Source organism: Oncorhynchus gorbuscha, linkage group LG18, assembly GCF_021184085.1.
Source record: "Oncorhynchus gorbuscha isolate QuinsamMale2020 ecotype Even-year linkage group LG18, OgorEven_v1.0, whole genome shotgun sequence".
NCBI lineage: Eukaryota > Metazoa > Chordata > Actinopteri > Salmoniformes > Salmonidae > Oncorhynchus > Oncorhynchus gorbuscha.
Genome location: NC_060190.1, coordinates 79,819,891 through 79,834,447, shown reverse-complemented (window position 1 = coordinate 79,834,447; position 14,557 = coordinate 79,819,891). Strand labels below are relative to the sequence as shown.

Below are 14,557 nucleotides of genomic sequence, written 5' to 3'. Positions count from 1 at the left end.
GATTTGATTTGATTTAGATCGGATGGGTTCTGTGGAAGACTGTTTAGATCGGATGGGTTCTGTGGAAGACTGTTTAGATCGGATGGGTTACGTGGAAGACTGTTTAGATAGGATGGGTTCTGTGGAAGACTGTTTAGATTGGATGGGTTCTGTGGAAGACTGTTTAGATCGGATGGGTTCTGTGGAAGACTGTTTAGATCGGATGGGTTCTGTGGAAGACTGTTTAGATCGGATGGGTTCTGTTGAAGACTGTTTAGATCGGATGGGTTCTGTGGAAGACTGTTTAGATCGGATGGGTTCTGTGGAAGACTGTTTAGATCGGATGGGTTCTGTGGAAGACTGTTTAGATCGGATGGGTTCTGTGGAAGACTGTTTAGATCGGATGGGTTCTGTGGAAGACTGTTTAGATCGGATGGGTTCTGTGGAAGACTGTTTAGATCGGATGGGTTCTGTTGAAGACTGTTTAGATCGGATGGGTTCTGTGGAAGACTGTTTAGATCGGATGGGTTCTGTGGAAGACTGTTTAGATCGGATGGGTTCTGTGGAAGACTGTTTAGATCGGATGGGTTCTGTGGAAGACTGTTTAGATAGGATGGGTTCTGTTGAAGACTGTTTAGATCGGATGGGTTCTGTTAAAGACTGTTTAGATCGGATGGGTTCTGTTAAAGACTGTTTAGATCGGACGGGTTCTGTGGAAGACTGTTTAGATCGGATGGGTTCTGTGGAAGACTGTTTAGATCGGATGGGTTCTGTGGAAGACTGTTTAGATAGGATGGGTTCTGTTGAAGACTGTTTAGATCGGATGGGTTCTGTGGAAGACTGTTTAGATAGGATGGGTTCTGTGGAAGACTGTTTAGATCGGATGGGTTCTGTTGAGCTGGTGTTTTAATCCAACAGTGTTTGAAACCTTCACTTACCAGCCATTCTTCATTTCCTGATCCAAAACATCTTTAAAAAGTCCTTCCTCAATTTCCTCTCATCCTGTCTCACATTTTTTGAGAAAAAGCTGAGCAGAAGATGTGAGAGCTAAATCAAAGGGAAATGTCATCCCGTCTCCTCAACATCTTTTCAGAAGCCAATAGTGTTATGTTTGTCTCTTTATAGATGTACCACCACCCCCAGGAGAACTAGAGTTATGTGAGGTTGAGGGGTTAGCACAGGTTGAGATTGTAAAATAAAGGTGAGGGATTTTCGTGAAGAGTTCAATGTACAGTATCCCATGTATAACTGGAGATTGAGACAATCGCCATGACGCCAAAGCAAAGCAGTGGACCTTTCAATCAATCACCGTATTGATGATACCGCTGACGTGGCAATGTCCAATCGAAGTGAACACTTTGTTGTTCAATTTTGGTTAAAGTTTTCTACACAATGCAACTTTTTCATGACTTTGTTGTGATATGATCTATATCAATAATATCATAAGCATTGGTCTCAAACGTATCGCTCAAACATTTTAAATCAATAAAATAAAATCTGCCGTACCTTCTTTGAGGCCGTGTCTTATCTCTGGAAAGTTCTCTGGATGAATGGGTCATCCTGTACGACAATATACTGGTAGTAGAACAAAACAATTGTATGGCAACGTGGGGCTCAGTCACAGATGTTTGAAAAAACACAACGTTGGAATGAGGTTATAATAATGTATAATTACTAGAAGAGTTTGTGTGCAACGTGGGGCTCAGTCACAGATGTTTGAAAAAACACAACGTTGGAATGAGGTTATAATGTATCATTACTAGAGTTTGTGTGCATGACTGTCTCGACCGGGCAACCTGTAATTTAACTTCAGTGTGTGTGTGTGTGTGTGTGTGTGTGTGTGTGTGTGTGTGTGTGTGTGTGTGTGTGTGTGTGTGTGTGTGTGTGTGTGTGTGTGTGTGTGTGTGTGTGTGTGTGTGTGTGTGTGTTGGTGTGGCCCAACTATCTAAACTGCTGAACATTGGTTTGGGTCTGTATTCCTGTTCACCCACTTCTATCCTAAAGGCAAAAATAAAGCTGTTTGGTTTAAACACACAGGAAACATCTCCCTAACAGCAAGAGATCACAACTATTAAGGTGTCCCAATCAAGCACCCTAGTCTCTACGTTAGGATCCTATGGGCTGTGGTCAAAGTAGTGCATTGTGTAGGGGGGGGCAGGGTGCCCCTTGGGACGGGTACTATGTGACTAGCGCATTCCTGGGGCCTGATATTGCATCCTCACTCACCAGTGAGGTCATGTCTCTATCTGTTCCAGACAATGGGTGTTCCCAATTTGTAGGAAAGAGAGAGGGGGGGGGAAAGAGGGAAAAAAAGTGGGAGGAGGGGAAAATACCACTGGAATTCTATTGGTTGTGGGGTGTTTTACTTTGCTGTGATTGGGTTGGCACCAGTGTTCCAGGGAATCCCAGTGGCCAGTCATTGAAGCCTTCTTTGTGAGACTGGTGTGCAGCAGAAAAGCGTAGTGGTGCAGTGGAGTTCATTCACCACAGAGATCAGAGCTATTCAACACACCTTCAGATAGGCTCCATTTGTATTTGGACCTGTATCCCAGCCCTACAACTTCAGAACTATGGATTTGACCTCTGGAGTAGAGAAGGTGAGTGAAACACACTTGTAAATGTTTTCGTCATCAACAACAACAACAGCAAATAAGTGTTTAGAAAAAAAATAATGATAATTGTAGCAGCAACCACAGAATCTATGAATAATCTTCCATTATTTCCTGTTGCGTTTTCCACTGCTGTTCTGTACTAGTCTGTTTGTGTGGAATGGTGGTTATAGGGTTTCTTATAGGAATGCAAAAATCCTCCAAAACCTTTAAAAAAATAAAAATAAACATCAGTTCATCTCCCTATACACAGCGCATTTGGAAATTAGTCAGACCCCTTCCCCACATTTTGTTACGTTACAGCCTTCTATTTCTTTCCCCCTCATCAGTCTATACACACTACCCCCATAATGACAAAGCGAAAACACAGAAATATATTTTTTTATTTATTCAGACCCGTTGCTATGAGACTTGAAATTGAGCTCAGGTGTGTCCTGTTGCCATTGATCATCCTTGAGATGTTTCTACAACTTGATTGGATGAGATGTTTCTACAACTTGATTGGATGAGATGTTTCTACAACTTGATTGGATGAGATGTTTCTACAACTTGATTGGATGAGATGTTTCTACAACTTGATTGGATGAGATGTTTCTACAACTTGATTGGATGAGATGTTTCTACAACTTGATTGGATGAGATGTTTCTACAACTTGATTGGAGTCCACCTGTGGTACATTATATTGCTTGGACATGATTTGGTAAGGTGTAGACACCTGTCTATATAAGGTCCCACAGCATGTCAGAGCAAAGACCACGGTGAAGCATGGTGGTGGCAGCAGCATTATGTTGTGGGGATGTTTTTCAGTGTCAGGGACTGGGAGACTAGTCAGAATGGAGGGAAAGATGAAAGGAGTAAAGTCAAGAGAGATCCTTGATGAAAACCTGCTCCAGAGGGCTCAGGACCTCAGACTAGGGTGAAGGTTCACCTTCCAACAGGACAACGACCCTAAGCACACAGCCAAGACAACGCAGGAGTGTCTTCAATACAAGTCTCTGAATGTCCAGCCAGAGCCCGGACTTACACCCCATGGAACATGTCTGGAGAGACCTGAAAATAGCTGTGGAGCGACGCTCCCCATCCAACCTGACAGAGCTTTAGAGGATCTGCAGAGAAGAATGGCAGACACTCCCCAAATCCTCAAATACAGGTGTGCCAAGCTTGTAGCGTCATACCCAAGAAGAGTTGAGGCTGTAATCACTGCCAAAGTAGTGAGTAAAGGGTCTGAATACTGATAATTCCGTTATTTTATTAATTTGCAAAACTGTATGAACTTGTCTTTTCTTCTGTCATTAATGGATGTTGTGTGTAGATTGAGGGGGAGATACACAATTTAAGTTACAGCCTTATTCTAAAAGCGGATTAAATAGTAAGTCATGGGGGTCTGAATACTTTCCGTGCATTTTGTTTTGACCAGACCTCTATGGGTCATTTCAGACACAGCTTATCTTTAATGGAAAGCTAAAAGAAAGTACTTTTTGACTGGCCGCGGGATGCATGTGTTGAATGGTGACATCATAGTCTGATATCGGCACAGCGGGAGTGGACACATGAATACTGTACACACGATAACATATACACTATATACACATGGATTTAGTACTGTAGATATGTGGTGGAGTAGGGGCCTGAGGTCACACAGTGTGTTGTGAAATCTGTGAATGTATTGTAATGTTTTTTAAAATGGTATAAACTGCCTTAATTTACCTGGACCCAAAAGGAAGAGCAATGGGGATCTCGTAATAAATACATTATATTGAAAGCAGTGTCCTCTAACAAAGACTTTCCACTGGCTGCGGTGTTGAAAAGTCTGTCCTCTGACATTCACCTGTCTATGTTGAGCTGCTTTAGACCGTTTGAAATACCAAAACTAAGCCACGACCTTTTCTATTTCATCTCTGAAATAGCTTGACTGTCCCTTAGGATTTATCCTGAATTCACACATTGTTGTGCTGCAGATGATGCCATTCAAAAAAAGACCTCTCCCTCCCTGTCGGAGGTGCCCTACTGTTGACTAGAGCCCTATGGGTCCTGGGTAAAGAAGTAGTGTGCTAGATAGGGAATAGGGTGCCTTTTTTTGGGATGGCGTCTAGGTCTAGTCTGTCTCTGTCACAGCTATTCCTCCTGTCACACTAGACTAAGACGGAACACGTCATTTCAACAGGACAGGCCCGTTAAAATACTTGTCCACATTTCTAAAACAACCCCAACCGTGTTCTTGTACTTGTCCCACAATGTTGTCATATTGACGAGTGACCCATTTGAACAAACTCTGGCAACGGTTCTGAACCCCACGCTGAACTCCTCGACTCCACAATAGGGAAGGAACGGTTCATGAAAGACCCTCAGTGTTTCAGAAACAAAGTATTCCACAGTCCAATCAATAAACTGAGTTTTTGCCGAACAGGAAGCTAGAATAAATACAATGTTACTACAAAAGAACAGTGTGGTATTTTATTCATCTACAATCGTCTCTCTATAGTTGATTGGATGTGTCAGCGTGTACTTATTGGACACTAGAGAGGCCCTTGAGCTGACCCACTTCAGTTTAGATGTGGCCTCCTCCATCCAAGTCTTTCCTATGAGTTATTAGGCCCCTCAGTCCCCCCCCCCCGGCTCTGGCTGAGTTCCTAACTTCATACTTAACGTGTTTAGAATGACAGAGCTGTTACAACATGACAGCCCTTGTCCTTTACAACGAAACATAGATCCTCCACATTTGCTTTGCTCACTCTTCCCGTCTGACTAAAGCAACATTGGTTTTAAGGCAGCACACCATTTTTCTTATTTTCACACCCTAATGTGGTTGCAATGAAAGTCTATTTAGTTTATTATTCTTTTTCATAGCAACACTATTTATGGACAAATATGTAGCTAGCATATCTCACTATTTAGGCAGCAAAATCTTGCTAGCATATCTCACTTGTTATGTATTTATACTCCAAGCATAAAGACTAACTGGGTTATTGTGGCTCTATAAATCACACTTTTTTTCTGGTTAGAGAGAACCTGCTGTGTGTGTGTTTGAGATCGTCTAAGTTGTGTGTGCGCCACCTCCTGAACAACATTGTCATTCAGACAGTTGTTTACTTTGGCGGTCTCATTAGTGCATAACAGACTCCGAAGTGGCTGCCTCACCCTGCCTGCGTTGACACCTATTTACCCTGACCGACGGCCATCAGAGCTGTGGATTAGAAAAGGGATTTGATACCATGGTTTCCCTCCTAGTATGTTTTGTTGCTCTCCTCTCTCTAATGCTTAACCTTTTCAACAGACACCTTTCAGAACAGAAGCACTGCTTGGGGTTGGCACCCCTATGATCTCTGGCCAAAAGTAGTGCCCTATATAGGGATTAGGGTGCCATTTTGGACGGGCCCTCTGTCCTGTGTGTCCTTCGAGGTCTCTGTCGTGTCTCTGTATTCCTGTGACGGACAGCGTGATCGATGATGGTGCTTTGTACATAAAGCAGAGCTTTGGCAGTCCACTCTAACATCATGGATTATAAATAGCCCGGGAGGCGAGGGAGGGGTCAGGCGCACGATGCTCTACTCATTGGTCCCTCTTCAGAAAAGTGTCTCCGAGTCGGAGTGCTGATCTTGGATGAGGTTTTTTTTGCCTTTTAGATCTCAATGAATAAGAATACAGTGGCTAGTGAAAGTTTTCCTATTTTGTTGCCTTACAACCTGAAATTTAAAAAATGTTTTAAAAATGGGGGGGGTTGTATCATTTGATTTACTCAACATGCCTACCACTTTGAAGATGCTAAATCTTTTTCTTGTGAAACAAACTAGAAAATAAGACAAAACAGAACTTGAACATGGATAACTACTCACCCTCCCATGGTCAGTACTTTGTAAAGTCACCTTTTGCAGCAATTACAGCTGCAAGTCTCTTGGGGTATGTCTCTATAAGCTTGGCACATCTAGCCACTGGGATTTTTTTCCCCATTCTTCAAAGCAAAACTGCTCCAGCTCCTTCAAGTTGGATGGGTTCCGCTGGTGTACAGCAATCTTTAAGTCGTACCACAGATTCTCAATTGGATTGAGGTCTGGGCTTTGACTAGGCCATTCCAAGACATTTAAATGTTTCTTTTTCATTGCCTGGTCTGTGAGTTTTGGTGGGAGGCTCTCTCTTGGCAGGTTTGTTGTGGTGCCATATTCTTTACATTTTTTATAAAGGAATTAATGGAGCTCTGTGGGATGTTCAAAAGTTTTTCAGATGTGATTTTATAACTCAACCCCCGATCTGTACTTCTCCACAACTTTGTCCCTGACCTGTTTGGAGAGCTCCTTGGTCTTCATGGTGCCGCTTGCTTTGTGGTGTTGCAGACTCTGGGGCCTTTCAGAACAGGTGTGTTTTTATATTTCTATATATTACTGAGATCATGTAACACTTAGGTTGCACACAGGTGGACTTTATTTAACTAAATATGTGACTTCTGAAGGGAATTGGTTGCACCAGATCTTATTTAGGGGCTTCATAGCAAAGGGGATGGGCTTCATGGAAAATGGGATGGGCTTCATGGAAAAGGGGATGGGCTTCATGGAAAAGGGGATGGGCTTCATGGAAAAGGGGATGGGCTTCATAGCAAAGGGGGTGGGCTTCATGGAAAGGGGGAGGGGCTTCGTAGCAAAGGGGATGGGCTTCATGGAAAAGGGGTGGGGCTTCATAGCAAAGGGGGAGAAAACATACACACCACTTCATTTTTATTTTTTATTTTATTTTAATTGTCGGGTTCTCTGATTTTTGAATTATTTCATTTGTTTCACTCCACTAATTTGGACCAATGACATGAAATCCATTCAAATTACAGGCTGTAAGGGGAAAAATGCCAAGGTGGGTGAATACTCTTGCAAGGCAATGTATATATTGGGGGGGGGTGTGATTCTAGATCAGTACGCTTTGTGAATAAGGGCCATAGTCTCTCAGAACAAGGGAACCCCCCCCCCCTACCCATCAGGCTTTGTCCAACAGAGAGACTAAAACAACCTGGCTCAGGTCCCAAGTTAAAATAAACATCTTCAAGTCTATTCTAAGCGGTTCATTCATGAGCTTGTTGTTTAGAGTTGAAGCATTTAAGGAAGAGTTGGCTTATTGTCCGACCACACTACAGAATTATACTGGAGGATCACGTGTTCAGACACGCGGTGTGTAAGCAATAAGGGGAGCTGCTGCAGGAGACACAGGACAGGGCTGCTTTATCAACGGGATCGTCCCTGTACAAACTGCACACAGATTCACACACACACAGATTCACACACACACAGATTCTCACACACACACACACACACAACACACACACACACAGACACACACACACACACACACACACACACACACACACACACACACAGACACACACAGATGCACACACACACACACAGATTAACACACACACAGTTTGCTGGAAGCTTTCTTTTTTTCCTCAATGCTTTCAGGTTACTATTGGATATAATTGTGTCAACAGTCATGATTTTTTATTTTTTTCCCAGTCTCAATGACATCATTCTATTCGAGCGTTTCAGCGCAGTGTATCTGTAATCCGTGACATCACTAATGTTTTAGGAGTCTAAAATTGTGGCTGTAAAATATATATATATATATTTTTTAAACTTTTTTTGTGTGTTTACTACATGATCCCATCTGTGTTATTTCATAGTGTTGATGTCTTCACTATTATTCTGTGTGTGTACGGCCCTGTGAGTGTGTTCTATATGATCTGCCAATGCTATTAAACAACACGTGTGCCCCATGTATACTGATGATTCAACCGTAAACATGGGGAGAGGTCTGTCCGTAATAAAGAGATGCTCTGCATTCCACAAAGCAAGTTCCTGCAGTCTTCTAGTTTTATCTTGATAATTGTCAGGTTGTGTGTCGCAAGGAAAGACCTAGTGACACTACAGCTGGCCCAGAACAGAGCGGCACGTTTTGGCTCTTCATTGTAAACAGAGGGCTGTACATCAAGGAAATGTGGAGTATTTTTACAGAGCCATGAATGCATGGAACTCCCATCTTTATATAAAAATTTAATAAATATTACACCTGGTTTAATAAAAACAGATGAAGCAAAACTTCTCCTCCATGTGACCTGTGTGTGTGTGTGTGTGTGTGTGTGTGTGTGTGTGTATACTGACATGAGGCTGATAGATGCACACACACACACACACACACACACACACACACACACACACACACTACATGTTACTGTTTTTAATCATATGTCAAGTATTTTTGTATATATTATATTTTTGTGTATATTTTGTGACCCCAGTAAGACGAGCTGTTGACCTTTTTATTTTTATTCTTTATTTAACCAGGTAGGCTAGTTGAGAACACCTTTATTTAACCAGGTAGGCTAGTTGAGAACACCTTTATTTAACCAGGTAGGCTAGTTGAGAACACCTTTATTTAACCAGGTAGGCTAGTTGAGAACACCTTTATTTAACCAGGTAGGCTAGTTGAGAACACCTTTATTTAACCAGGTAGGCTAGTTGAGAACACCTTTATTTAACCAGGTAGGCTAGTTGAGAACACCTTTATTTAACCAGGTAGGCTAGTTGAGAACACCTTTATTTAACCAGGTAGGCCAGTTGAGAACACCTTTATTTAACCAGGTAGGCTAGTTGAGAACACCTTTATTTAACCAGGTAGGCTAGTTGAGAACACCTTTATTTAACCAGGTAGGCTAGTTGAGAACACCTTTATTTAACCAGGTAGGCCAGTTGAGAACACCTTTATTTAACCAGGTAGGCCAGTTGAGAACACCTTTATTTAACCAGGTAGGCTAGTTGAGAACACCTTTATTTAACCAGGTAGGCTAGTTGAGAACACCTTTATTTAACCAGGTAGGCTAGTTGAGAACACCTTTATTTAACCAGGTAGGCTAGTTGAGAACACCTTTATTTAACCAGGTAGGCTAGTTGAGAACACCTTTATTTAACCAGGTAGGCTAGTTGAGAACACCTTTATTTAACCAGGTAGGCTAGTTGAGAACACCTTTATTTAACCAGGTAGGCTAGTTGAGAACACCTTTATTTAACCAGGTAGGCTAGTTGAGAACACCTTTATTTAACCAGGTAGGCTAGTTGAGAACACCTTTATTTAACCAGGTAGGCTAGTTGAGAACACCTTTATTTAACCAGGTAGGCTAGTTGAGAACACCTTTATTTAACCAGGTAGGCTAGTTGAGAACACCTTTATTTAACCAGGTAGGCTAGGTGAGAACACCTTTATTTAACCAGGTAGGCCAGTTGAGAACACCTTTATTTAACCAGGTAGGCCAGTTGAGAACACCTTTATTTAACCAGGTAGGCCAGTTGAGAACACCTTTATTTAACCAGGTAGGCCAGTTGAGAACACCTTTATTTAACCAGGTAGGCCAGTTGAGAACACCTTTATTTAACCAGGTAGGCCAGTTGAGAACACCTTTATTTAACCAGGTAGGCCAGTTGAGAACACCTTTATTTAACCAGGTAGGCCAGTTGAGAACACCTTTATTTAACCAGGTAGGCCAGTTGAGAACACCTTTATTTAACCAGGTAGGCCAGTTGAGAACACCTTTATTTAACCAGGTAGGCCAGTTGAGAACACCTTTATTTAACCAGGTAGGCCAGTTGAGAACAAGTTCTCATTTACAACTGCGACCTGGACCAAGATAAAGCAAAGCAGTGGGACACAAACAACAACACGGAGTTACACACGGAATAAACAAACCTACAGTCAAGGCTAATGAGGATCCTAATAAATCGCCTCACACAGGGGTGTTTATGAGTTGAGGCTATGAAGCTTTCAAAGGGCTCTGAGGCTCGAGTCTGTGTCCACTGAGTGTTTCCCTCCCTGGATTACTTGTCTGATCATTTGTCCCCCTTCTCTCTGTCTGTCTCCTCTCTCTCTCTCCCCAGATGTGGTCAGCGGCTGTAGTAGGGAAGGGTGCAACGTGTCTGTCATGTAAAGGGATCTGTTCTGGATTCCTCCCCCATTCCTGGAGGTAATTTATCCCCAGCGTTAACACAAGCAGTGGTGTAAAGCAGAATCCTACGTTTTCCTAGTTCCCTTTAGTTCTCCCCTGACGGTTCTGGAATGTTTTGCTCCATTTGCCTCGACTGCCTCGCTGCAGCCAATGGTCATAATGGAGTGTTTTTGTTTCAAGTTATTTATATATATATATATATATAGTGGAAGATGACTGGTCCTGAAATATTGGCCTTTTACCAAATGGCACCCTTTCCTTAGACTACTTCTGACCAGAGCCCCCCCAAGGGAGGTGGTGCAAATGGTGGTGCAAACTGTGGTGCCCCCCCACCCCAAGGGGCCGGGCAAACTGTGGTGCCCCCCACCCCAAGGGGCCGGGCAAACTGTGGTGCCCCCCACCCCAAGGGGCCGGGCAAACTGTGGTGCCCCCCCACCCCAAGGGGCCGGGCAAACTGTGGTGCCCCCCACCCCAAGGGGCCGGGCAAACTGTGGTGCCCCCCACCCCAAGGGGCCGGGCAAACTGTGGTGCCCCCCCACCCCAAGGGGCCGGGCAAACTGGGGTGCCCCCCTCAAGGGGCCGGGCAAACTGGGGTGCCCCCTCAAGGGGCCGGGCAAACTGGAGGCCCCCCCACCCCAAGGGGCCGGGCAAACTGGGGTGCCCCCCCACCCCAAGGGGCCGGGCAAACTGGGGTGCCCCCACCCCAAGGGGCCGGGCAAACTGGGGTGCCCCCACCCCAAGGGGCCGGGCTAACTGGGGTGCCCCCACCCCAAGGGGCCGGGCAAACTGGGGTGCCCCCCACCCCAAGGGGCCGGGCTAACTGGGGTGCCCCCCACCCCAAGGGGCCGGGCTAACTGGGGTGCCCCCCACCCCAAGGGGCCGGGCAAACTGGGGTGCCCCCCACCCCAAGGGGCCGGGCTAACTGGGGTGCCCCCCACCCCAAGGGGCCGGGCAAACTGGGGTGCCCCCCACCCCAAGGGGCCGGGCAAACTGGGGTGCCCCCACCCCAAGGGGCCGGGCAAACTGGGGTGCCCCCCACCCCAAGGGGCCGGGCAAACTGGGGTGCCCCCCACCCCAAGGGGCCGGGCAAACTGGGGTGCCCCCCACCCCAAGGGGCCGGGCAAACTGGGGTGCCCCCCCACCCCAAGGGGCCGGGCAAACTGGGGTGCCCCCCCACCCCAAGGGGCCGGGCAAACTGGGGTGCATTATATAGGCAACGGGGCTATTTGGCACTCAGCCACTGACTAATCGATGACATACACACCGTTCTAAAACTGACCAGAATCCACTGCTCCCATTCAACTCTTCCTAAGAAGTATTTTATGTGTTTCTTCTTTTTTTTAGCTTTGGGACTAAAAGTACTTTTGATAGTTGTTCAGCTGAACCAAGCAAAAATATATTTTGTTTTATTGCTGTGGATATGGAGAGGTAGATCTTTTAGTTGGAAAACTTGAAGGATGAGTCCAGAATGCTTCTAATATCCCATAACTCTTTGCATGAATAAGGAAAATTCTAGACAGGAATCAGTTTATTTTCCAAAGCTTGTGAATATGACTCGTTCTAACCTATGTCTCCAACCTAGGCCGGGGTATTGAAATCCTACCCTATGTTCCCGGAGCACTGCTGGTTTTCTGTTCAACTTGATGATAAATTGCACCCACCTGGTGTCCCAGGTCTAAATCAGTCCCTGATTAGAGAGGAATCACCCACCTGGTGTCCCAGGTCTAAATCAGTCCCTGATTAGAGAGGAATCACCCACCTGGTGTCCCAGGTCTAAATCAGTCCCTGATTAGAGAGGAATCACCCACCTGGTGTCCCAGGTCTAAATCAGTCCCTGATTAGAGGGGAATCACCCACCTGGTGTCCCAGGTCTAAATCAGTCCCTGATTAGAGAGGAATCACCCACCTGGTGTCCCAGGTCTAAATCAGTCCCTGATTAGAGAGGAATCACCCACCTGGTGTCCCAGGTCTAAATCAGTCCCTGATTAGAGGGGAATCACCCACCTGGTGTCCCAGGTCTAAATCAGTCCCTGATTAGAGGGGAATCACCCACCTGGTGTCCCAGGTCTAAATCAGTCCCTGATTAGAGGGGAATCACCCACCTGGTGTCCCAGGTCTAAATCAGTCCCTGATTAGAGGGGAATCACCCACCTGGTGTCCCAGGTCTAAATCAGTCCCTGATTAGAGAGGAATCACCCACCTGGTATCCCAGGTCTAAATCAGTCCCTGATTAGAGGAATCACCCACCTGGTGTCCCAGGTCTAAATCAGTCCCTGATTAGAGGGGAATCACCCACCTGGTGTCCCAGGTCTAAATCAGTCCCTGATTAGAGAGGAATCAAAGGTCTAAATCAGTCCCTGATTAGAGAGGAATCACCCACCTGGTGTCCCAGGTCTAAATCAGTCCCTGATTAGAGAGGAATCGCCCACCTGGTGTCCCAGGTCTAAATCAGTCCCTGATTAGAGAGGAATCACCCACCTGGTGTCCCAGGTCTAAACCAGACCCTCATTAGAGGGGACTCACCCACCTGGTGTCCCAGGTCTAAACCAGACCCTCATTAGAGGGGACTCACCCACCTGGTGTCCCAGGTCTAAATCAGTCCCTGATTAGAGAGGAATCACCCACCTGGTGTCCCAGGTCTAAACCAGACCCTCATTAGAGGGGACTCACCCACCTGGTGTCCCAGGTCTAAACCAGACCCTCATTAGAGGGGACTCACCCACCTGGTGTCCCAGGTCTAAATCAGTCCCTGATTAGAGAGGAATCACCCACCTGGTGTCCCAGGTCTAAACCAGACCCTCATTAGAGGGGACTCACCCACCTGGTGTCCCAGGTCTAAATCAGTCCCTGATTAGAGAGGAATCACCCACCTGGTGTCCCAGGTCTAAATCAGTCCCTGATTAGAGAGGAATCACCCACCTGGTGTCCCAGGTCTAAATCAGTCCCTGATTAGAGAGGAATCACCCACCTGGTGTCCCAGGTCTAAATCAGTCCCTGATTAGAGAGGAATCACCCACCTGGTGTCCCAGGTCTAAATCAGTCCCTGATTAGAGGAATCACCCACCTGGTGTCCCAGGTCTAAATCAGTCCCTGATTAGAGGGGAATCACCCACCTGGTGTCCCAGGTCTAAATCAGTCCCTGATTAGAGAGGAATCACCCACCTGGTGTCCCAGGTCTAAATCAGTCCCTGATTAGAGGAATCACCCACCTGGTGTCCCAGGTCTAAATCAGTCCCTGATTAGAGGGGAATCACCCACCTGGTGTCCCAGGTCTAAATCAGTCCCTGATTAGAGAGGAATCACCCACCTGGTGTCCCAGGTCTAAATCAGTCCCTGATTAGAGGGGAATCACCCACCTGGTGTCCCAGGTCTAAATCAGTCCCTGATTAGAGAGGAATCACCCACCTGGTGTCCCAGGTCTAAATCAGTCCCTGATTAGAGGAATCACCCACCTGGTGTCCCAGGTCTAAATCAGTCCCTGATTAGAGGGGAATCACCCACCTGGTGTCCCAGGTCTAAATCAGTCCCTGATTAGAGAGGAATCACCCACCTGGTGTCCCAGGTCTAAATTCCCTGATTAGAGAGGAATCACCCACCTGGTGTCCCAGGTCTAAATCAGTCCTGCCCACCTGGTGTCAGTCCCTGATTAGAGAGGAATCACCCACCTGGTGTCCCAGGTCTAAACCAGACCCTCGTAGAGGGGACTCACCCACCTGGTGTCCCAGGTCTAAACCAGACCCTCATTAGAGGGGACTCACCCACCTGGTGTCCCAGGTCTAAATCAGTCCCTGATTAGAGAGGAATCACCCACCTGGTGTCCCAGGTCTAAACCAGACCCTCTAGAGGGGACTCACCCACCTGGTGTCCCAGGTCTAAATCAGTCCCTGATTAGAGAGGAATCACCCACCTGGTGTCCCAGGTCTAAATCAGGCCCTGATTAGAGAGGAATCACCCACCTGGTGTCCCAGGTCTAAATCAGTCCCTGATTAGAGAGGA

At 46.0% G+C, this 14,557-nt stretch overlaps 1 protein-coding gene across 2 annotated transcripts in view; it reads left to right on the top strand.

Moving 5' to 3' along the window:
* The first annotated feature begins 2,418 nt into the window (after nt 1-2,418).
* Nucleotides 2,419-14,557, top strand: part of LOC124003643 (LIM and cysteine-rich domains protein 1-like) — a 29,866-nt gene continuing 17,727 nt past the window's right edge. For both annotated transcript variants that reach the window (XM_046312131.1, XM_046312130.1), the window contains exons 1-2: nt 2,419-2,576; nt 10,494-10,579. In XM_046312131.1, the coding sequence (XP_046168087.1) occupies nt 2,550-2,576; nt 10,494-10,579 (113 nt within the window). In that variant the 5' untranslated portion in view covers nt 2,419-2,549. The remainder of the gene's footprint in view (nt 2,577-10,493; nt 10,580-14,557) is intronic.